Source organism: Hyperoodon ampullatus (genome assembly GCF_949752795.1).
Source record: "Hyperoodon ampullatus genome assembly, chromosome: 11".
NCBI lineage: Eukaryota > Metazoa > Chordata > Mammalia > Artiodactyla > Ziphiidae > Hyperoodon > Hyperoodon ampullatus.
This window is the reverse complement of record NC_136924.1, coordinates 91398011-91423603: the sequence shown is the minus strand read 5'-3', so window position 1 is coordinate 91423603 and position 25593 is coordinate 91398011. Positions and strand designations below refer to the sequence as shown.

General features: G+C 40.6%; 1 protein-coding gene across 1 annotated transcript in view; it reads right to left on the bottom strand.

The window, feature by feature from the left end:
• Positions 1-21238, bottom strand: part of GUCY2C (guanylate cyclase 2C) — a gene marked incomplete at both ends in the record, with an annotated part of 71972 nt that extends 50734 nt beyond the window's left edge. The window contains 8 exons of the mRNA XM_079715213.1: positions 3850-3985; positions 6017-6134; positions 8144-8240; positions 9683-9804; positions 12378-12593; positions 15417-15481; positions 16800-16912; positions 21022-21238. Of these exons, the coding sequence (XP_079571339.1) occupies positions 3850-3985; positions 6017-6134; positions 8144-8240; positions 9683-9804; positions 12378-12593; positions 15417-15481; positions 16800-16912; positions 21022-21238 (1084 nt within the window). The remainder of the gene's footprint in view (positions 1-3849; positions 3986-6016; positions 6135-8143; positions 8241-9682; positions 9805-12377; positions 12594-15416; positions 15482-16799; positions 16913-21021) is intronic.
• Between the last annotated feature and the right edge of the window lie 4355 nt (positions 21239-25593).

The window sequence follows — 25593 nt, the reverse complement described above, 5'->3', positions numbered from 1 at the left end:
TTGAATTACTAAAATCATAAATGAAAGTGGAGACATTACAACCAATTCTAAGGAAATAAAAAGGAATATAAGGCAGTACCATGAGCAACTGTATGCCAAAAAATTTGATAACCTAGTTGAAATGAACAAATTTCTAGAAACACAAAACCTACCAAAACAAAACCATGAAGAAACAGAAAATCTGAATAGACCAATAACTAGTAAGGAGACTGAATCAGTAGTCAAACATCTCCAGACCCTCTACCCACTAAGAAAGGGCCCTGAACCTAATGACTTTACCAGTGAATTCTACCAAACATTAAAAAAAAAAATTAACAATCCTTCTCAAACTTTTCCAAAAACCTGAAGAGAGAGAAACACTGCCTAACTTATTCTATGAGGCCAGAATTACTCTAATACCAAAGCCAGACAATGACACTAAAAGAAAACTACACACCAATATCCCTTATGAACATTGATCTAAAAATCCTCAACAAAATATTTGTAAACAGAGTTCAATAGCATATTCAAAGGAGAACACAACATGACCAAATAAGATTAATTCCTGAAATGCAAGGATGGGTCAACATATAAAAATTAATCAATATAATACACTACAAGAGAATGAAGAAAAAAACCACATGATCATATGAATTGATGCAGAAAAAGCATTTTACAAAATTCAATACTTTCATGATAAAACACTCAACACACTAAGAACAGAAGGAAACTACCTCAACATAATAAAAGCCATATATGAAAAACCCACAGCAAACATCATACTCAATGGTGAAAGACTAAAAGCTTTTCCTCTAAGATCAGGAACAAGGCAAGGATGCCCAATTTCACCACTTCTATTCAACATAGTACTAGAAGACCTAGCCAGAGCATTTAAGCAAGACAAAAAAAAAGGCATCCAAGTTGGAAAGGAAGAAGTAAAATTAACTCTGTTCACAGAAAATATGACTCTATACGTAGAAAACTCACAAGATTCCAAACACAAATAACCTTTTATAACTAATAAAAGAGTGTAGCAAAGTAGCAAGATATCAAGTCAACACAAAAAAATCAGTTTCATTTCTATACACTAACAATGAACCATCAGAAAAGGAAATTAAGAATACAGTTTCATTTAAAATAGCATCAAAAAGAATAAAATACTTAGGAATTAACTTAACCAAGGAAGTGAAAGACCTGTACAATAAAAACAACAGAAGATTTCTGAAAGAAACTTGAGAAAACATCAATAAATGAAAACACATCCCATATTCAAGGATTGAAAGACTTAATATTGTTAAGAAATCAATATTACCCAAAGCAACTGACACATTTAATGCAATCCCTATCAAAATCCCAATGATATTTTTTTCAGAAATAGGAAAACTCATCATAAAATTCATATGGAATCTCAAGGGACCCTGAATAGCCAAAACAAATCCTGAAAAAGAAGAACACAGCTGGAGGACTCACACTTCTTGATTTCAAAACTTACTACAAAGCTACAGTAATCAAAAGATACTGGCATAAAGTCAGACAAATAGACCAATGGAATAGAATAGAGTGTCCAGAAATAAAACACTGCATATATGGTAAAATGATTTTCGACAAGGGTGCCAAGACAATTCAATGGGTGAAAACATAGTCTTTTCAACAAATGGTGCTGGGAAATTTGATATCCATATGCAAAAGAATGAAGTTAGATCCTTAGATAATGCCATATACAAAAGTCAACTCAAAATGCAGCCACAACTTAAATATAATACATAAAACTGTAAAACTCTTAGAAGAAAACGCAGGGCAAAAGGCTTGCAACACTGAATTTGGCAATGATTTCTTGGATGTGATACTAAAAGGCATAGGCAACAAATGAAAAAGTAGACAAATTGGACTTCATGAAAAGTTTAAAAATTTTGTGCATAAAAAAACAGCACAGTGAAAAGACGTCTCACACAATGGGATAAAACATTTGCAAATCATATATCTAATAAGGGATTAATATCCAGAATATATAGAGAACTCCTAAAACTCAACAATAACAACAGAAAACAACACAATTCAAAAATGGACAAAGGACCTGAACAGACATTTTCCAAAGAAGATATACGAATGACCAATAAGCACCTGAAAAGGTACTAGACATTACTATTCATTAAAGAAATGCAAGTCAAAATGACAATGAGATACCACTTCATACCCATTAGGATGGCTTATATATATCTCTCTCTCTCCTCATCAACATACACACACACACACACACACACACACACACACACATATATATATAAATAAAAGTGTTGTTGAGGATGTGGAATATTGGAACCCTTGTGCACTACTATTGGTAGGAATGTAAGATGGTATAGCCATTGTGTAAAACAATATGATGGTTTCTTAAAAAATTAAAAATAAGATTTCCATATGATCCAGCAATTCCATTTCTGAGTATGTACTCAAATAAATTGAAAGCAGAGTCTTGAAGACATCTTTATACACTGATGTTCATGGAAGCATTCTTCACCTTAGCGAAAATATGGAAGCAACTCAAGTTTCTATCGACAGATGAATGCATAAGCAAAACGTTGTATATAATATGATGGAATATTATTCAGCCTTAAAAAGGAAGGAAACATATCCTACAATATGGATGAAACTTGAGGACACCATGCTAAGTAGAATAAGGCAAGCACAAAAAGAAAAATATTATGATTCCACTTATATGAGGTACATATAAATCATAATCGTAAGATTACATGGTCAAAACTGTAGTAAAAATCATAAAGACAGAAAGTAGAATGGCGGTTTCCAGGGGCTAGAGGGAGCGGAGAATGGGGAGTTATTGTTTAGTAAGAAGAGAATTTTGGTTTTGCAAACTGAAAGAGTTCTGGAGATGGAGGATGGTGATGGTTGCACAACGATATGAATGTACTTAATGACACTGAACTGTACACTTCAAAGTGGTTAAGATGGTAAATTCTATGTTATGCGTATTTTACCACAATAAAAAAAACTGAGATAAAATGCACATAAAGTCACTGGCAGAACTTGGGATACAGGGAATGATTAATGACTCTCCCTCCCTCCCTGCATCTTCAGGGGAGCAGAAGTATCTCTTCCTGTCATTGTCCTACCCCACAGATGCTGGTACAGCCCTCAGTCTTTACTGATGGGTGTCTGCTGCCCTCTGAAGCCAAGAGAAGAAGGCTCACTCTGCAGCAGGATAAAGGTTTTCCAGAGTAAAGATTTCAGGCAAGTTAGAGAGGTGAACCGTCATTTGTCTTTTATGTAATACACATTAAATCTAAAAGGGAATTTCTTCCTAATACCTGGATGAGATCTGGGAAATGAAAGACAGAAGTTTCAATAGGGGTTTGTGTAGAAAAGGAATGTTGATCCATGTGGTTCAGAGGGACATGTACTGGGAGGTTTTGGATGGCATTGCTATGAGAGGGTTTTTAGTTAGAGACGTAACACAGGGTCCTTGATCCCTGAAGGACAGAAAGGGAGACATGGAAGGATGAAAATCAAACTGCAGCTACTTCCCTTCTTGCTGGTCTCTAAGCAGAGTCAGGACATCACTGCCAAAACGCCCTGTGATGAGCTTGTTCATAAGTATAGGGCCTGAGCTACCTGCTCTTTCTTTGATATCCAAAGATTCTCAAGATCTGAAGCATAAACTGGGGTCTAAAGATTATAGCATCCCCAAGGTTTATGCAATTATGTTTGCCTCCAATTAAGTTAAAGGTATTTAGCTGTTAATCCGTTTATTGCCACACCCTCTCTTTCCTTCCCAAAGTCTGCCCACAGGGCCCATATTTCATCAGATTCCTCTAGAAACTGTTAGGTAAGTGTTGTTTGCTCCTAGGAAACCGGTACCTTCAAAAGTGACGTTCCTGAAAGCATGAGCAAATTTAGAGGTGGTAACTTCTTTTCCATTTTCAAGAAATATCTTCAACATGTGTCCAAAGAGCAAGACTCCATTAAAGTAGGCAGCAGCGAAATCATCTTTTGCCTGAATGGTAAAGGAAAATCTTAAAATGAGTTCCAAGAAAAAAAAAAAGATTCTGGTCTTGAACCTGGAGAAACACATTCTTGGGGTCAGCAGGGTAACTGGAAAGGTGAAGGAATATTAGGGGAATTGTAGGGGTGGTCTTAAAGGAAGTTTTGGAAAAACTTTTCTTGGGCCAGGGCTCTTTATCATCCCCACGTGACAATTCTGTCCTCTCTTGGGATCAATAAACTGCAAACCCTGCCTTTAGGGAAGTATATAAAAGCAGCTGCGCTTCCTCCTTCCCATGATGAGAAAATATTTTACTTCGACCAGGAAGGACAACATACAGCATTTTCAATTCCTGTAAGGTTTTATATAGAAATAATGCTTTCATTTAAGAGGAAAAGAGAACAGCAACAAAAACAACCCCACTGCCTTTGAGTATCCTGGTGGGGTGGGAAGACTTTTGATTGGATGATACCATTGAATTTGCTTTGGAGATAGTCCTGATTGGGTGTTAGTTCAAGCCACAAAGGTCTGCCCTGGGGAACATAAGAAGGGGGTCAGAACTCCTCTGCCTTTGCGACAGTTGTGTGGTTGTCTTCACAGAGATGGGCTATGGCTTAAAAGTTCTGTGCCCCCCTGAGACCACATGAGTTCTGTCGGCTCAGACACTTTGGAACTCCCACCTGTGAAGAATCAGACTTTTGCTAGAGCCTCGAAGCTGTGCAAATGATATGTGAATACTACACCCAGAAGTATATTTGCTAGAAAATATAAAAAGGAAAAACTAAAACACTTCTCATTGGTTTCAGTGTCTTTTGCTGAAATCATCCCTTTATGACATGAAAAGAATCAGTTAAGACCCAGCCCCCAAAGGGGTTGCAGCCCCTAATTTTGGCAGGGTTGCAAAACACAGGGCTTAGAACTGCTAGTCTAGGCAAAACTGTGATTCTCTCAAAGGTCCCCAACTTTCCTCACTGCTCTTTGGGCCTTGTCATCCCAAAGTTGTTCAGGGTCCTCAGGACAGACTGCCCCTCCACTTCTCTCTCCAAACCTGCTCTCAACTGTGTCTGAGGGCAGAAAACATCTGATGAATTTAGTCGCGTTAAGGTGCAGTGACTGATAAAACCCAAAGTGGTATTAGCGGCAGGGGTCTTGCATTTAATTGAGACATTAATGATTTTTTTAAAATATATTTTTAAAATTTCTTTATTTTCTTCCACTGTGTCTGGTCTTCTTTGCAGCGCGTGGGCTTCTCTCTAGTTGTGGCGTTTGGGTTTTCTCTCTCTAGTTGTGGCGTGCGGGCTCCAGAGTGCATGGGCTCTGTCTGCAGTTTTTGCGGCACGTGGGCACACAGACTCTCTAGTTGAGGCATGTGAGCTCAGTAGTTGTGGCGTGCGGACTTAGTTGCCCCATGGCATGTGGGATCTTAGTTCCCTGACCAGGGATCAAACCCCCGTCCCCAGCCTTGGAAGGTAGATTCTTTACCACTGGACTGACCACCACGGAAGTCCTGAGACATGAATGATTTAATGTCCAATTGGAGGTTCTTTTTCTGGGACAAATGCTAAACCAGATGGGATGCTGGGATAAGAGGAATAAACCAGGCCTCGCCTGGACAAATTTGAACAATGGCCAACCTAATTAAAAAAAAAAAGGACAATGTCTTAACCTAGGAATATGTAGCTCTAGAGGTAGAACTGTGATATCAGGGCCAGCAGAAAGTTGCTTTAGGATGTAGGGGACTTCATTTATCTTTCATTGTTTAATTTCTACCTCCCCTACGCTAGCAGGGCTTCTTCTGATCTTCCCACACTGTCATTTCTGTTCTGATGTTCCAGCAGTGTGCAATTTGCTGTTGATCTATAGCCTAGCACAGTGACCTATAGTAACAGTATTAGTAGCAGGAATCCTGCTATTGGCCTCAGTTGAGCGAATTGGAACAAGTGAAAAAAATGAATTGCTCATTTTAGAATTTGGGTCCCAAATGGAAGGATGATATTTTACCCTTGCCAAAAAAATAATAATATATATGTATATGAAGCTTACCAGTGATAAATTTTTGGAGAAAGAGCTATTTGAGACAGAATTTTCAGGAGGCAGTGTCAGAACAAGAACATTTTTCATATAGTCAGGGGCTGTAACATTGTCCATGAAGTACTGGTCACTGGAATAAAAAGTACAAGTTTCTCATGAAAATTCGATTCCTCCAAAAATAGAAATGGAGCTTCTACAATTCATACAGCAGGCTTGAAATAGTTTAAAACATCTTTTTCCTGCAAAACGTTCTACTTTTCCCAGATAAGTTCCTTCTACACCTGCTACCCTGAATAGCAGAAATTAGGCAGCTGTGGTTAACATACACAAATGGAAAGGAAGATCAGAACACAGATACTTATATGAGGAAGCTTTTTTGGGGGCTCTGGGCACATAAGCTTGTTTTCAAGGCTTAATGACTCTTGGTTTATACCTGGAAACTTTCTTTTCCATAAGTGCTCATAACACTTTAGAGATTTAGGGATAGGACAGAGAGAAATTTTATGAATTAAATTTACTTTCCAGATGGTGAAACATAAGCATGAAAAGACTAAGCATTTTCTCTAACACTGTAAGCTTCTTAACATTAGATTATCGGTCCTTGTATCCTCGACTCCTAGACAGTATTTGGTACACTGTGGACCCTCAATACCGTCTGGGATGGCACTGCCAATCATATGGATCCCAAGCTTCCTAATCATTTTAATGTTTTAATATGCAAATAATCTAACAAGCTTGAACCGCTGTAACTAGGATGACCATCATTTAATAGGCAAACAGTAGGTGAACACATCTATGTACAGAGGACTGTGTTGAATAGTTTGCGCATATTGTCACATCTAATCCTAAACGCACCCTTATAAAGTAGACATTTTTATTCTCACTTTACAAATGAGAATCTCAAGATATACTAAGTAATACCCAAGAGTCAAATGAACCAGAAGTGTCAGAGTTAGAATTTGAACCCAAGTTATGTCTAGTTTCAAATGAATCTATCTCATGAGCATTCCGAAACAGACCCAGAGGTCCTTAGGGAATAGTGACAAAAGAATGCCAACACTTTGGCAGTTGATTGAGGATTTGCTAAAAATAAAATTACACCAGGCTTGTTACATTGAGGCCTCCTTCCAGAGGGCAAAGCAGCTATTGAAAGCAGCTATCAATGTGGTTGTAGGAATAAAATGTTGATCATTTTGCCCTCTTTTTCGTATTCTGCAGCTAAAAGGCTCGGTTGACTAAATTATCTTTGTGAACAAGATAGGCCTGCAGTTCCTATGCTTCATTTTTCTCAGTACTGGGACAAGTGCATTTAGTGTGGGTGAAATGATTAGGCTAATATGATATAGTGCAGGAATAGCTTCTGGTCTGAATACGGACAGGGAATGATTAATGATCCAATCAGATAAGTGAAGTCATATGATCTAGCTGATGGGGCAAGGGACACAGGTGTACCAGCAACAACTTTTTTAAGCCTAATCTGACTCAGATATTACCTTTGCACAGTTTGTTTGTGGGGTCTCCAACCATGTTAGAAAATGAGTAGTAAAAAGAGGGAATGTGATAAAAGGTAGTTTCTGTTCTCCAGAATTTCCTCCCCTTAGTTCCAGATAAGTGCAGAGGAAAAGATCACCACCCAATGACTATACCACAGAGGGCAAAGAATAACTGTGTAAATCAAATTCACTTAACAGGAACTTTTCTCTTACCGAAGGTGGCTGAAGGAAAAATAATCTAGGACCAAAGACCATTAGCAATTGAAGGCATAGATAGGGCCCACGTTCTCAGAAATATGATTGGGATATTAGTTGATTTATTACTGCCCGGAAAAAAAACACCTTAAAATCAGGCTGAAGGCCAGGATCTTTGTTGAATGAGCGTGCGGGTTTAACGGGGATTTCATAAAACTTTTGTATTTGACATGATAGTGATGTCAAAGGTATACATCCCTGCTAAAGCTATAATTAATTAAATAAGAATGAGGGTGTGATAAAGAAGAAATGAAACACTGGTTAAAGTATTATCTTCATACAGAATCCCATTTTAGGCTGTGCAAAACGTGAGAAAAGAGAATATCTTCCAGAAATCCTTAGAGTATTTCCTTTCTGAAAGGAGGAGAGTTCTTCCAAACATGATACCTACTTGAATAAATCCACTAGAATAATGACAGTGTCTTCAGCCGCTGCTTGGTCACCCTTGAGGACGTTGATGGTGTTTGGTGTACCACACACAACAATCACTGCAGGAGACAGAGCAAGACAGGGAGAAAAATATACAGTGGTCTACTCCCAAGCAGGAAGGGAACCAGGGGCCTGAAGTTGAACCCAGTACGGCCATGCTACATTCGTGTTTTAAGATGAACACCAGTTCCTCCAACTCACTGCCCCCTCCTTTTATGTCTCATTTACAGTCACAGAAGAAGAGGAGAACTGCATGGGATCTTAAAAAGAATCATCTGGTCCTTCCCCTTAATTTTATTGATTTAAGGAGACTGTAGCTAAAATGTCAATGAGATAAAAAACTGGTGGATGAATAATTCTGATAGTCAAGTAGTTGAGTCTGGCTTAGTGCTTATTCCATTACACAAGGCTGGAGTAGTTATAGAAGCTATTTTCAGTGGTAAGTGAAGGGCACTGCCACTTGTAAAGTAGCTGGAAAAGATATAAATGAACGTGAGAATTTATGAAGTCTTCCTAAGCACCTTTCCTTAGGTTTTGGTTGCAGCTTCTTAGCTTAGAACTCAGTGATTTCAGTGATTGAGTTCCAGTCTGATTCTCTAAGCTCTCCTATCCACTGCAGTCAGATTTCCCAAATGCATGGCTTGATGAGTAAGATGAATAAGCTGGGAGACACTTCATGAGATCTGTTCACACTGTGTTGTCCAGTTGAACTGTAAACACTTTAGGGACATGAATCATCTTATATTTCTTGTTCCCCATATCTTGGTTAACGTTTTGCATATGGTAGGCTCTTAATATGGCAAATGCTTAATTATAACAGCAAATGATATTTCAAGCGATACCAGGAAATCCTGACAAGCAAGAACATTTCCTCGTAGAAAATTCCACAGTTGATTCCTTTGCTCCTGATATATTCTTATTTGCAAAAAGAATTCTGTGGGAAGTGAAATAAATCACCAAATAACTTAGTATCCCATTGGCTTTTCACACTTGGCCTATAACTGAGAGATCATTAGGCAGGTAAAATACCGACAGAGTAAAGCAAAGTGAGACAATCCTTGCCTACCTGGTAATTTTGCTTAAGGCTACATATCAATAAATACATCCTCTTGGTCACCAGGGGACCAGGGTTCAGAATATTTGAGAATTCGTCACAAATCCAACAATATATTAGATTGTGGTGAACTTAAAAAGCAGTTTACTAATGGTGGATCGTGATATCATTTTTGGCTTATAAAAGCTGGATTTTAGCATCATCATTACTTTCATAATGTTAATATATTTGCTCAACATTACTTTGCTAATTTCTCTCAGAGGATAAGGTTTTAATCAGCAAAAGGAACAGTATAACGGAGGTGCATGCAGCTACAGATCTCTGCAAATATACAAAATATACAGTAATGATGATAGCTCTGTGGTGGTAGATTTGTCAGAATGACTCATAGGGAGGTGGCAGTTGTGTGGACGTAGCTGGCCAAAAATTATCTTCATGTCTTCTTACCATTGCTTTTCCTGTTCTGGCCCATTAAGATATCCTGAAACTCGTTATCTCTTCTCAGCGTCTCCCTGAAGGTAAGTTTCTGAGAAAAATGGGAAACACTACTCTCCAGAGCATTGAGGTACCTAGAACAGAAAAAAAGAGAAACTCTAAGAAATCAGCTTAGTTTCTTCATGGCTTTCCATGTTGTTTGCTCACTGTTTACAGAACTGACCAGGGACTTGTTCACCTAAAATTCATTTCTACCACTAACACAATAGACAATACACAGCATGATACCAATGGTTAGGACTAAGGACATCTAATTTAGGGAAAGTTTTAGGGAATCTTCATGTATATATACAGATAGTAGACATTTGGCAAATCCCTTATAATGGCTTCTTGTTATTTGCTGAAGGAAGACTATTCTGCTTGTCCCATTATCACAGATAAATGGAAACTTTTGAATCTATAGTACAAAAATTCAGAGTTGATAGGAATAACTTCTCCTACTGTGTGAAACGGACTTTTGTGTGCTCTAAGTTCATCCCAGAATTTCTAGGATGCTGCCTTAGGGTTGATTCTTGTTGTTCCCTGGATGTGTGTTCCCAGTGGTACCCTATTTTAGTCCTCTGAATGCTTTGGTGGAGAGCTACTGCAGACTCCTTCAAGAGGTTCTTTCTGCCACCTTTGCTGGAGTTGTGTGAGCCTTGTGATTTTATTTTAGCAATGGTACCCAATATCCTGTTCTCCCCACCACCCTTATTCCTCTGAAAAGCTGTGAGAGAAATGATTTCTAACTCGTGTAGGACAGGCAGAATGCATATTCTCTGCTATCATATGTTGCACGGTAATATGACAGCATTTACTTCTGGTCTCCCTTCTCCTTATCTGTAAAATGGAGATCATAGTACTTGTTCTCTTTTCTTTAGAGGGTTTATTTTCATGAAAATATATTTATTGGGACTTCCCTGGTGGTCCAGTAGTAAAGAATCCACCTTACAATGCAGGGCACGTGGGTTTGATCTCTGGTCAGGGAACGAAGATCCCAAATGCTGGGGCAACTAAGCCCGCGTGTCACAACTACTGAGCTCGCACGCCTCAACTAGAGCCTGAGTGCCGCAACTAAGATCCGACACAGCCAAAAAATAAATAAATAAATGAATAATAAATCTAAAAAATATATATATAAATACTTATTGCTAGGTCACTTATGCCATTTGGGAAGAATTAGAAAAAAATTTAGTCGATGTATTTACGATTACATAGACACTTTATGTCAATCACATTGAGACAACAAAATAAATCAGATCACTGTTAACTAAAAAACTCTATGAGAAAATGCAACTTTTGAAAATATGTTTAAAAAACATTTATTCAGAGTTCTCAAGACATATAACACACTCCATATGATTCCTTTTTATTAATATGAAACATTAGCTGCACACCCTATAGAATAAACGTTCATTATTCAATTGAATCTGTAGAGCTCATATCCTAAGACTGTCGGCCTCAACATCAGACTCTCCTTCTTACACCACTACGTTCTAGTAGTTAATAACAATTTAGGTAGAGGTCAGGAAGAACATTGTGGCCACCTTGAATAACTCCATGCACTCCTTTTAGGAAATAAATATTAGGTAACTTTTTAAACATGTTCTTGAAAAGACATTTTTCATTTGCTGTACAGCAAAACTAACACAACATTGTAAATCAGCTATACTTACTCCAATAAAAATTCTTTTAAAAAGAGACGTAGATGTAGAGAATGGACATGTGGACGCAGTGGGGAAAGAGGTGGGTGGGACGAATTGGGAGATTAGGTTTGACATAAATACACTACCATAAGTAAAACAGATAGCTAGTGGGAACCTGCTGTATAGCACAGGGAGCTCAGCTCGGTGCTCTGTGATGACCTAGGTGGGAGGGAGGTCCAAAAGGGAGGGGATATAGATATGCATATAGCTGATTCACTTCGTTGTACAGCAGAAACTAACACAACACTGTAAAGCAATTTTACTCCAATTAAAAAAAAATGGCTTCAAACCAAAAAAAAAGAAAAAGAAAGTGCTTAGTGCAATGTTTGGCAAAAAGTAAGGACTCAAAGAAAGTTGCTGTTAAAAAAAAACAGACATTTTTACCTGTTGCTACTGATTTAGATCATGGAATCAGTGAACTGTTGTACACTTCCAAGTGAAATTTCAATTTGACCTAAAGTTAATGGGTATCTACTTCAGAGAGCTATGCTTAATATACGTAGTTCAAACAGGAGTAACAAACAGCCTTATCTAAATATATCTACAGGGCTTCCCTGGTGGCGCAGAGGTTGAGAGTCCGCCTGCCGATGCAGGGGACGTGGGTTCGTGCCCCGGTCTGGGAGGATCCCACGTGCCGTGGAGCGGCTGGGCCCGTGAGCTATGGCCGCTGAGCCTGCGCGTCCGGAGCCTGTGCTCCGCAACGGGAAAGGCCACAACAGTGAGAGGCCCACATACCACAAAAAAAAAAAAAATATATATATATATATATATATATCTACAGCTTAAGAATGAAATCAATTAAATGTAAGCTATGTACCACTTGTGTGTAAGAAAGTGGGCTGGTTTCCATTCCCAATGCTACTATTCATGGAAGCCATGTCTGATAATAACTAGTGGCCTGCTGAGAGTTTATGGCTTCTCTCCCTGCTAAGTGCCAGAAGGATATTAATGGTCCTGCTTACCAGAAACAGTCCTCAGACTCGGTACCATTCTTGAAAACATAGGCAGTGTTCCAGGAAAAAGTTTTGAATGGAAAAGAATTGACCTTCCAAAAGTCAGCGAAGAAGTACATCAACTTCCTGGCTGGAGACATCAGCCTGGTTAAAGTTTCTTTGTAGTCACACGTCAAGCCAAAACTTCCAGCTGAAATCATGGGATAGTTCAAATCTGTGTCAAGGCTATGCCAAGAGGTGAGAGAGAAACCAATATCAGGATTAACCTAAGTAGTACAAATAAGATCCCTCTTTAAGCTGTTTCAGCGTGTGGGTATAAATAACAAAAATGAAACAGGGTCATTCAAGCAGGTGTTCCATGTATATAGGTCTGTCCCTCACAGGTGAATCTAAAACAATATTTACTGAACGTATGCTATGTTCTACGCATACTCTGGGTGTTTTCTTGTATATGTGGCTTGGTTACTTTGATTTATTCTAAAATGAGTTGCCATTTGGGTTGTCCTAACATCTAGGCTAGGACATATGGACTTCGGGCAGTAGGGCAGAGAAAAAATAGAAAATGGGCCACCATAGCTACTACAAATGTTGTAAAGCCCAGAAGATGCCTTCTGCAGCTTCCCTCCATGCATTGCCTTATTTCCAGCTCTTCTACAGACGGCCTTTGAGACAGACACCACCTGAGGACCTTACTGTTTTCCTTCCGCTGCTTGGCACACAGGTCTGCTTGTGGTCCCTTAAACACAGCAAGTTTTATTTTCTACCAGGGTCTTTACAGATGCCAGAAATGCTGTTCCCCTCTGTCTTTGCCTGGCTGATACTTACTCATCCATCAGGTCCTTAATGAAACATCTCTTTATCCATCAGGAGAGCTTTCCTTGATAACTAAGACCAGGAATCATGGGTGAGAGAACCTGTTTAATATCTGTCTCCTCCACCAGACTGCAAGCGCCACGAAGGTGGAATCACGCCCAGCTTGTTCACCGCAGCATTTCCGGTCTGCCTGCTTTATGTGTAGATGCTTAAGATGTATTTGATAAAGGGAGGAAAATGATCTCCCCTTCCATCTTCGGTGCTCCACTGAAAGGTTTCACTTGGGTGTCCTGCTTGCATTTCAAACTCCTAATGGCCACAGTTCAATTTGTCTCTTATTTTTGTTTCTCAAAACTGTTCCTTATCCTGATTTTCCCATTTCTTTTAGCGTTTTGATATCTCAAAGCCTTTTCAACTACTTTTCGTCCCACACTCCAATATCCAATCAGTTATCAAATGCTATTGATTCTACTTTTAAATATCTTTAAGGCGATCCTCCTATTGCAAGTCGACTGCTTTCTCACTAGTTCAGGATCTCCTCCCCCCACCCCCACCCCCGGTGCTGATTTTCCTGTCCTCAGTCTCTCCTGGTGGGCTCCAGCCTTTCCTCTACACTGTTGCCAATTATTCTTCCCCAAAGTTGAGCTGCTTCTGATGGCACTTCCCTGCTGTTTTAGTGGTTTCTGATGCAAATCTAATTAAAAACGCTTCCCTCACTTAGAACTCATGACCACCCAAATATGGCCCTATTTAATTTTCCTAGTTTTATCTCTACTACCTCCCCTATAATTCTCTTTCACTCCAGTTAATACAGACTTTCACAAATTTTCTACACTTCCCTGATGCTTTGCTTTTACATATACTTCTCCCTCTGCTGGCTGGGATGCTTATCACCTCATCTACCCATTACAGTTTAACCCATTCTTCAACACTCAACTCATATACCATCTCCTTCATGAAGTCTTTCTCCTCTTGAAGCTTAATTCTCCCAATCAGAGGGACCATTTCCTCTGTGCATCTATAGCACCTTGCTTGTACTTCTCTAAGGGAACCTGTCCCACTCTGCCTTGTATTGGTCACCAGTGTCCTTGTCACCTTCTCTATTTTACTTAATTGTCTCCACTCTGACACCACAAAAATGCGTCTTTGCACATGGAAGTTCCTCATAAGTGGTGAATCAATGTTCTACTTCTCCTTTCCTTCTGGGCACACTCTCCAGCAATATCAGTAAATGGTCAGGTAAGATGACAGTTGGGAATGAGCACAAGGAAGATAAGATTCTGTATTCGTCTGCACTTTGGTACAGAAGATGAGGTCAAATGTGCTTCTGTGGGGTGTCTATGGTCTGTGTGGGTTTGAACGTCTGAGTCTGTTTATACAGCTGGGTGGCAGGTGTGAGAAGCAGACTTTGCAACAGAAATTTCAGAAGTCTAATGTCTACCCTTCAAAACCTACTGCAAGTGTTCCTTCAGCATAGTTTTCTCTGTGTAGACAAAGGGTGATCCTTGATTCACGGGGAGGTGGAACATGTGAAAGAAAGGCATGTGAGAGGGATGTGGATTGGGGGAGAGGTGATCTGGCAGAACAAAGTGTTTTGCAGTGAGGAGAATTACACTGAGTGAAATGATCGAAAGGGATGAGGGCGATTTTCCCAAAGCCAGGAAGTATTTTCACTCTAAATACAGTGGAAGCTTTTTCTTTTTTTTCTAAGCTGATAAGGGCACTGTGCAAAGTACTTTAGTATGTTATGTATATAATCCTCAAATAGTGCTTTGAAATAGGAACCCCGCTACCTTCCCTATTCTTACAGCCCTAAGGAGGGAACGGAGCCCTGTTAATGCCCTAGGGTGCTGCACTTTCTTTTGTGTTTGGGTACAGTCTGCCCATACTTCTGGGAAGATTTCCTTTATTCAACTCTCAAAACATCTAAGTTCACTATCTTCCCTGTTTCCCGCCTGGAGTCTAACTTTTCACCTCTACCTTTTTGCTTTTCAAGCTCAGATGTTAGTAACTGAACCGGAATATCTACTGTCATCCACCCCACACTGAGCAAAGGCTGAGTTACCCGGATGAGGGAATGACATTTACAGAGGGACTGTGAAATACGAGGGCCCTGGCACCCTCAATTGTATTGCCTTGACTAGATTGCTGTTTGATAAGTCATTTAAATCTTGATATGATGTCCTGACTTCAATTCACAGGGGCATGAAAACAACAACAAACCAAACTACTTACAACATCTGGTAGGTGGAATAGGTACACGTGGGCCCCATGAGGACACATCCCATCTGTTGGTTCCTCTGTAGGAGAAAAAAATAACAACCAATTCCTAAAACGAAAACTATGACTCAATGCACAGGAAAGAACCAGCAAGGGGAAGGCTCCCAGAAGGCTAGAAAGCGGGCCGCTCGAGATGTTAGAATGTAGAGCAGAAAGGAGCAGCCGAGGGATAAAGGGGTCCGAGAGGGGAGAGGCTGCGGAGGGAGGGAAGGGCATCCCACTGAAGGTGAACTGACTGGACGTGAACCTGGACTCTATCAAGAGGAGGATGTCCAGTGGTGGAGAGGGACTGGCAGACTGTCACATTAGCAGTTATCTGTAGGCCAAGGGGTGAAGAGGCTAGATTTGGAGGTGCTGTGGAGGGACAGGGCAAGTTTCAGGTTCAGAGAGAGCTACAAAGTGGGGCTGGAGAGAAGAAAATGCAGTGTGGCCAGGTGGGAGACTACAGATCTTGATTCCACTCTTTCTCAAGGGGAAACTGATTAGGAGCATTCTATCACTGGTGTTGGGGAATGAGGTGGGACCTCCCACCTGCGGAGTCAGGGAGGAGGCACACCTGTTTATTAAACTCCCCTTGCTCACTCCCTGCCCTCCCATGATCAAGAATGACCACTTCCTGACAGGAGTGCGGCCAATCTGGTCGATGTGATGTTATTGATCAGAGCTTCAGAGCCATGGATCTGTGCCCAGTGCTCAGCTTCCTGCACGGCCTTCCCTTAGGTCTCTGTACCAAAGGGACCTCTCACACCCTACCTGCCTCTAGAGAGCTTGGACTACTCTTCAGTTCCAGAAAGCTCTGGTTGGGGATGGAGTTGGTAGGAGGAACTAGGCAAGAATCTCTCTCTTCCCATTTCTACGGATTGACATTACAGTTACTACTTTAAAGTTAGGTGTCAGATTCAGCCCTTAAGCAATAAACCTGTGACCGTGTATATGGTGATGACTTGTAACAGATGTCTGGTGTAAGGCTTTAGAGTATATTTTTTAATGGGGCACCTCAGATTTTTCTTGAGGGACACGAAGGCAAACCAGTTAATACCAACATTTAAATTTTTTAAAAGTTCTAAAAACAGCTGAAAACAAAATAATTCCCCTCCATACCACTGAACGTGTACAGACAGAACATAGCTAAGGTTCTCCCCGCTTTCCTGGATTCCTGGAGGGTGCCTGTCACTTGGGAAATAGACGGAGATACAGTGGGAGCACCCGGTCTCCAAATCACTCAGCTGCATAGCTGGAGATGATGTGAGAGATCCTGGCGGGCCAGCGCCCAAGCTCACGCTGTGGCCCTCCTGCGGCAGGAGGGTGTGAGCTGACTCTGCAAAGGCAGGTACTCACTGAAATCATCCTGAGTAGGTCGAAGCCTTCACAGGTGCTACTCCGGCAGTCATTGGACTTATAAGCCATACCTTCCGAATAGATAAAGGTGGCATTCACGGTCACATTTAGGCCTATTATCCAGAAATGAGGGGAAAGAGAAGACTAGTGTTATTTCTCAGGAAGTTTATACCAGCCATGAGACTTCATTTTTCTACCTTTCTAGAAAAAGGAGATCTAAGGAGGTAAGTTAACTTGCTTAGGGTTACCAGCTGGCAGGTAGTGGAGCTGGGTTTTGAACACAGGGCAGTCTGATTCTGGAACCAATATGCTATAGATCAGTGGTTCTCAAAGTGTGTGCCATAGACCCCTGAGGCACCTTGAGACTCTTTCAGGAGGTCCATGAGGTCAAAACTATTCTATTATTTTAAGACATTCACGAGCATATAGTGAAGTTTTCCAGAGGCTACATAATATGTAGTATGGCAACATTTTAATTGCAGAAGCAGATATGAGAATCCAACCATTTTCTATTAAGCCTGATATTAAAGGTTTGCTAAAATGTGAATCTCTGCCACTTTTCTCACCTACTTCTAGTTTTTGGTTTGAGAAATATGTTTTCTTTAATATGAAATTTTATTTATGTTAACAAACTCTTACAATTGTTATTCTAACTGCATCAATAAGAAAATATTTTGAACATTTTTCAGTTTTAATTTCCCATATAATAAACATTGATAAATGTAACATAAATGAAACTCTTTAGAACCCATGATTATTTTTAAGAGCGTAAAAAGCCCTTGAGATGGGAAGTTTGAGAACCACTTCCGTAGAACGTACTGTAGTAAGCTGCTGCCTCTCATTATTATGGTGATGTGATGTGTTTTTGCTTACTTTTATCTCCTCAAATCCCAAGTGATTTCTCAAGAAAATACTGAGCACTTTTTTTTTTTTTTTTTTTTTTTTTGCGGTACGCGGGCTTCTCACTGCTGTGGCCTCTCCCGTTGCGGCGCACAGGCTCCGGACGCACAGGCCCAGCGGCCATGGCTCACGGGCGCAGCCGCTCCACGGCACGCGGGATCCTCCCAGACCGGGGCACGAACCCGCGTCCCCCGCATCGGCAGGCAGACTCCCAACCACTTGCGCCACCAGGGAAGCCCCTGAGCACTTTTTAGACAATGGGATGGGATGACTTCAAATCAGGCTTCACTTTTGAGATAACGGGATGACTTCAAATCAGATTTGGGGAGATACAAGCAGTTCCCTCCAAGTGCTGTTTTCATCCTTGTCTTGCTGGCACTCCCCCCAGAACACCATGAGATCTCAGTCCTGGGGAGGTTAGTAGAACATTATGGAATACAGGGTGATCTCAGAATGCTCTCTTTCAAATCTAGGGCTTTGTGGATGGGACTGGACCAAAGTGAATCTGGATATAGACGCTGGAGTCTAGGAAATGGACCCCCTTAGCACATGAGAGCACGTGGAGGGTATGGACCAGGTACATTTAGCCATGGCACATACATCCTTGGGAAGCTGATTTCCTAAGGTTGAAGGAATCTTTTTTTCATGTTTTCCACCAAGTCCTATGTATTCTTCAAAACCCACAAAGCTTTCCTAAGTACTAGGGAAAAATATTGCTCTCTTGCATTTGGACATCACCCACATTTGAACTCTTTCTTTTCTTCAAATTAGCCCTTAAGTATACCGTATTAAGCTTTTTCCCAAATAACAATGCTTAGCATGTTTAGACCATATATCTATCATTCTCTCACAAGCTGCACTTCTTGAGTTTACTATGCCTGAACATCTGTCCGACAAAACGTATGATCAAATGTAGAAATCTGGGCATCAATGTTCATTCTTTCACACACCTCCCCTTCCAATTCTCCTTTTATTGAGTCCATTTAAAAACCATTATTGACTCCATTTTACAAATGAGATGAGCGAACTTAGAGAGAATCAGTAACTCACTCAACGTCACTTAGTACACGATGGAGCAGAAATGCTGATTCAGGTGATATGAGTTCAGAGATCAGCATCTTACCAATGCACCATGCTGTTTATTTTATATGCCTAGTAACATGTTCCGACACCACAGCAACAAACACAATATCAACGTCCTTCACAAGCACAACAGTAAGAGCAGCAACAATAAAACAACTGCCATTTATTGAGTTCTTACTATGTATTAGTCAGTGAATTAGGTCCTTTATGTGAATCTCCTCATTTAACTCACACCACACCCACAGAAGGAAACTACTATTTATTGTGATTTTACAGGTGAGGGCACTGAGGCTCAGAAAATGTAAGTAACTTGCGTGAAGTCACTGGTGACAAATGGGTGGATAAAAGGCTGGAATATGAACCAAGGTCTGTCCGATTCCAAATCTCTGCTTCTAACCAGTGTTCCACTACCTTACTTTCACGAGCAATGGGTGGGTAAAGATCTTACAGTGGCGACATGATACACTCTGTGGAACCTGACAGATAGGGGTTTGACTCTCATTTCAAGCAGACAACTTGTATGACTTCAGCAAAGTTATTAAACCTCTGCTGTGAAACAGTGTCAGCAGTGTTGATCGTACAGAGCTGTGGCGAGTAAAGAGATTATCTATCTTACTTAGCGCTTGACAGGTACTCAAAACACAAGAACACCAAGTTCAGGGAGACCAAGGGAAATGGCTCACATGAGATTGGCAGGGACTCCAATTCAGGTCCTCAGACTTCGAATCAAATGTTCTTTCCACTATACCACACTGCCCAGGTAAATAAGGGGATTTTACTAAATGACCTCCTAGTTCCATTATAGCGCTAGATCAGATCCATCCATTTATATCTGAATCCAGTCTCAGAAAGGACTGAAGAAATGTATATTGCACAGAAGACAGTTATTACACATATAGGATACATGATCTATGATACCTACTGCTATTATTACCACAAATTTTAAATAGAGAAAATTAAGACATCCTCTCCTTAGAACCATAAATAACCATTAAGGTGTATGAAATACTCGTTGACTCAGTAATTATACTTATGGCAATCTCACCTCAAAGCATGGGAAAAAAACATGTACATAAAAATGTTTATTGTAGTAGTTTTTAAATAATCGTGAGAAATTAAAAACAATGGAATGTCCTACCATAGGGAATTATTACATGATTTTGGAGGATATCTACTCTAAGGGGTATTGGTCATTCATTCACATGATGCTATGAAGATTATGCAGCTCTAGGAAAGCCAATTGTAGAATAATGTGAAATGAAATAAGAAGGACAGAAAATTGTTTCTGTGCCATAGTGACCCCAACTATGTTCTTAAAAATAAGAAACTCGGAGGCATATGAAAAGATACTGGAAATATCCAGGTGGCTGGAAATTATCAGGGGTGACTTTTTTCCCTTTATTCTACATGTTTTATCTACTGCTATAGCTTATTTTAATAATTAAGAGATACATGCAAACTAGCATATATAGGATGGATAAACAACAAGGTCCTATTGTAGAGCACAGGGAACTATATTCAGCATCCTGTGATAAACCATAATGGAAAAGAATACACACACACACACACACACACACACACATAACTGAATGACTTTGCTGTACACCAGAAATTAACACAACATTGTAAATCAACTATATTCAATAAAACATTTTAAAAAGTAAAATAAAATAATTTTCTTATTCCCCCCAAAAAGGAGATACAATAAAGAACTTCAACACTGAATTTGATTGCAAATTTATCATGTTGACTGTATCTTATAATAACAGCCACCAGAGATGTAAAGAGTGAATAGACGGATTAAAAATCCCAGTGAAACATTTAGCACCTGGATCTTTACTTAATTCATCTTCTTGACTGGTAATCCTGTGAAATCTCAGATACAGACCAAATCTTGCCTCTGAGAAGCTACAGAAGGAAACATAATGCCTTCCTGATGTTGAGTAGTTTTATCTACTTAAATCCAGTTAAGTTAAATCCAGCTTTAGCTGGGACATCTCACTGCTGTGAACACCTGGGTTGGGGCCATCCCAAAAGCAGAGTAGATCATGAGTGAACTCATTGAGGTAGGGCTCAAATCCTTCTCTTTGAGGATCTATTGCCTTGAAATAGAAAAGGCCTGTGGGCCAGGCCCTTAGAGAAGGTTGGGTGATCAGGCAAAGAACACAGGTCTTGGCTTAGCAACCCTCTGACCCCAGAGGTGGTAACAGGGAGGAGAATTCTGTTACCATCTTCTTACCAGCTTCAAGCAGACGCTGTCTCACTATTTCCATTCCCGCATTCACCACCTCTATCAAGTTAACCTGGGACGCTGGGAAGGCCGAGTTGTTCATCATCAGGACATTGATCTCGTAGTTGCCATTGCGGCATTTCTGACTCGCTTGGGAGCTCCAGAACAAAAGCCCTGGTCGGAGGAGCAGTGACCACAAGGCCAAGGCCAACAGTGGCGTCTTCATGACCTCCCTCACCTCAGCACCATACACCTTGCTTTACTCTGGGCTTTCAGGGAAGCAGAAACTCCAGCTGAACAGCCTGTCACTGGGTCCCTTGGTCTACTCTTCCCCACGCTCCTTTCTGGTCACCCCACTGGTCACGTGGACCACAGAATACAGCCTCCCTGTCGGTAATTAGCAGCTACGTTACAGTAGGAGATAAACCAAAGTTCACTTTACGTGTTTGCTCACAGATAGGTCAGAGTTATAAACGGGGAGATTACCTGCACCTCACCCAATAAAAAAAACATCACTGGTGACACATCACTGAGAAGAGGGAAAAGAGGAAGAGGGCAGTATTGCATATACCAAAAACGCTTTGTAAAGTGGAAAATAAAGGTCAAAGTGTTTAAGGCAAGCACAAATATGATAGATTATTAGCTTTTAGGTTATAGTTGCACATTGAAACTGAATCCTTCACATTGAAACTGAATCCCTAACTAGGAAGATCTGTGTTTCACTCACCCAGTCAGCAACTATTATTGAGACTTCACGGGGCATTGGAAGGGCACTGGGCATACAGCCATGAATGACATGGATACATTAATGTCTTCATGGAACACATGTCTTCCGGTGGGGAAGACAAACATTAAATAAATAATTATGAATAACTAAACTCAACAATGAAAAACAGTGCAGAGTGCTGTGGGAGCACATGGCAGATTAACCTAACCTATTCTGGAAAGTCAAGGACACGTCCCTGAGAAAGTATCCTTTGAGCTGAGCCCTGGAGGATGAACAGGAGTTAGCTGAATGGAAAGTGAGGGAGAGCATGTGAGGCTGGGACAGAGCTTGTGCAAAGGCCCAGAAGTGGGAGGGGGCAAGGATATTTGAGGAACTGAAAGAGATACAGTATGGCTGAAGTGAAGAAAGCTAGTCCAGTGCAGTAAAGGATGCCAGAGGAGTAGGCAAGTATAGGCCAGGGGGTTTCCTGTGAGCCATTAGGAATTTGGAACTTTACCCTAAGTCAAGAAAGGGACATGATCAGATAAATTTTGTAAAGAGCACTTAGGCTGCCATGGAAGAAATGACCTAGAGAGAGGCAGGAGTGGGGTCATGGAGCAAATTAAGAGGCTGCTTCTGTGGTTTAGGTGAGAAGTGAAGGGGGCCAGATGAGGGCAGTGGCAGTGGAAGTGGGTTCAAGAGACATCTAAAAGGTAAAATGATAAGAAGATATTTCACTGGACTTGGGGCATTAGAGAGAGGGAGGAGTCGAGAGTGACCCGTTATACACTCAGCTGGGTGGATGGGAAAGCTGTTGACCAAGCTCTAGGATTTTGAAAGCAAGAGAAAAGTGACTCATCACATGAAATGGAACCCCTATAAGACTGTCAGTGGATTTCTCAGCCCATATCTTGTAGGCAAGGAAACAGTGCAATGGTATGTTCAAAGTACCTGAAAGAAAAAACCCTGCCAATCAAGAATATTATACCTGGCAAAATTATCCTCTAAAAATGGAGGAGAGATAGAGTCTTTCCCAGATAAGCAAAAACTAAGATAGCTCATCACCACTAGACCTGCCTTACAGAAATGCTTAAGGAGTTCTTCAAATTGAAATGAAAACATACTAAACAGCAATGCAAAAGCATATGAAAGCATAAATCTCATGGCAAAGGTAAATACGTTAAAAAATGCAGAGTAAAATAATATTGTAATGGTGGTACCTAAGTTATGTTTAAGCTTAATATAAAAGTTAAATGATAAAAATTTGTTATTGGGCACACAATATAGAAAGTGTGGGGACAGGAGAGTAAAAGTACAAAGTTCTTGTAGGCAATTGAAGTTAAGGTGTTATCAACCTAAAATACATGGCTACAACTACAAGATATTTTATGCATGCCTTGAGCTAACCGCAAAGAAAAAACTATAGTAGGTACAAAAAAGATAAAGAGAAAAAACTTGAAAGCAAATCATTACAAGAAAACCATCAAATAGCAAAAGAAGACAGCGAGAGAAAGTAGCCCTACAAATTTTCCCCAGAAGTAACTCTATTTACAGTTTAAAACTGACCAAATGCAATATATGAAATGATAAATTCAATCAATCACACTGGTCGGCCGCCAAAAATATTTTTTTTAATTTTATTGGAGTATAGTTGATTTATGGTGCTGTGCTACAAAAATTTTTAATAAAATCTGGGCTGTTGCCACTCTTCAGGTTAACTTGAATGGCCCTCTAGTGACCTACCATGTCCCAGCTGATCACACCTCTACACTGGCAGTTGCATCCCCCACTGCAGGGCCTACAAGGAGAATGGACTTCCTCAGATCATGATGTGAAAGAGATCTTGTGAGTGATCATGGAAAGGCTGCCTCCAGACCTCCTGGGATGGGACAGGAATTGCTTGGTGTAACACTCCCTTGACTTAGCCTTGCCGGTTCTACTGTTCATCCCAGGTAAAAGGAGAAATGCATTCTGGGTACTCAATGAACCAGACATTAATAGAAGGGATTAGTAAAATTGAATGGGACAGTATTTGTGATTCTCCTCATTTTATAGTAGACCAAAACCTGAAAAATAGGCTGGTTCTAGAAATCCACTCAGTGATTGAAACCAGAAATTATGCTTCTTTTACCAGAAGCAGGGGAGAGAAACAGAGTGATAACCAGAAGTGGGGAAAGGGTTATGAGAGGATTTTTAAGGGTGAAAGTTAGTTGAGTTATTTAAATGTTGATAAGGAGCTGGTGGAGAGGGAGAGGTGGCAAATGTGAGAGAGGAGGTGTAAATGATGATGGCTCCAAGAAAATGAGAGGCAATGGGGTTCCAAACATGGCAGAAAGAACAACTCTTCCTTATAAAAGGAAGAACATGTTGTAGGATGATCGTGTATGTTCCTGAACAGAACTTGGATCCACCCACCTAGATACGCAGCAAAGCCAATCTACTGGGTTGTGGTGAAGGAAAGCACAGTGTTTACTGCAGGGCACCCAACAAGGAGAATGAGCAGCTAATACTCAAAGACCCAAACTCCCCGATGGTTTTCAGAGAAATGTATTTAAAGACAGTGTTGGGGTGAGGGTCACAGGGTGTGTGATCAGCTCATGGACACTTTTCGGATTGGTAGACGGTAAGGTGACAGGGTGGTGTTTCAGTAATCCTGATCATCAATTTTCCAGCTCCAACCAGTCTATGGTCTGGGTCCATATGTTCAGGGTCAGCAGTTTCCACCTGGTCGGGGATCTGGTTTCCATAAGAAATAACTTAAGAATGTGTGTCAGACACTGTTATCTGTTTTTCTCAAGGAGAACTAGGACTTTATGACCCAATCATTCAATTTTACTTATTGCTTAAGTTGTTATCACCTTCCTTGCTTGACTGCCTTTTCTTAGTTCCCACTTTTGCTACTCCTTAAATGATTAATTGCTTGAGTCTGTTTTCTCAAACAGGCCAGGGAAAATAAGGTGTTTTTTTTCTAAAGGTGGGAGTGGGGGAACATGGAAGGGTCTGGAATCACGAAGGCCCTGCAGGGATCTGCTCGGTTTCATATACACATGTATATTTCTAGACTTGTGGGCTGGAAGATGAGATCGTTTATGTATGATTTTTTAAATTTATTTTCTGAAGGTGGTGAGTCATTGGCTGAGAATGAAAGGAGAGCTGGGCTAGTTAGAGGCTTGAGAAGGGTGGGACTTGAAAAGTTACTGTGATGAGTGAGAGAAGGGACTGATAAGAGATGCGTCCTAAGGTTGTCAGTGGTGAGATTAGGAGATGAGTGACTGAAAACTGGCCCTACTCAGCCCAGCTTTATGATTTTCTCTAGCAATGTTTAGTTGCCCAAAAGCTGGTACAGGAAAGTGAATGGTTGGGCTTATTCAGGTATGGTTTTTCCAGGTAGGTGCAATGAAAGAACAAATGGATAAAAAAAAAATTGAACAAAGTCAAAAGAGTGGAGAGATGGACTATAAAATCTAAATTGAATAACAATGAAGTGCATGCAGGAGGGGAGTGAGGGAAAGGCATAAAGAAGAAGCTTGAGGGAACTCCCTGCTCGTCCAGTAGTTAGGACTCCATGCTTTCACTGCCCAGGCTGTGAGTCCAACCCCTGGTGGGAGAACTAAGACCCTGCATGTCGCGCGGCACGGCCAAAAAAAAAAAAAAAAAAAAAAAAAGAAGAGGCTTGAAGGGATGATGGTACAGTAGGCAGGCAGAAGTACAGGTGGAAAGGGAACAGCTGAAACAAACAGCTGTAAGGGTAGTGTTTGCATTAGAGGGTGGATTTTCTGAAGTACTGATTTGAAAAGTTCAAGGTGGCTGAGGGGGCGGGGGAAGGAAAATGTTTTTGAACAGAGGAGTTTCAGGAACTCAGAGTCCAGTCTGTT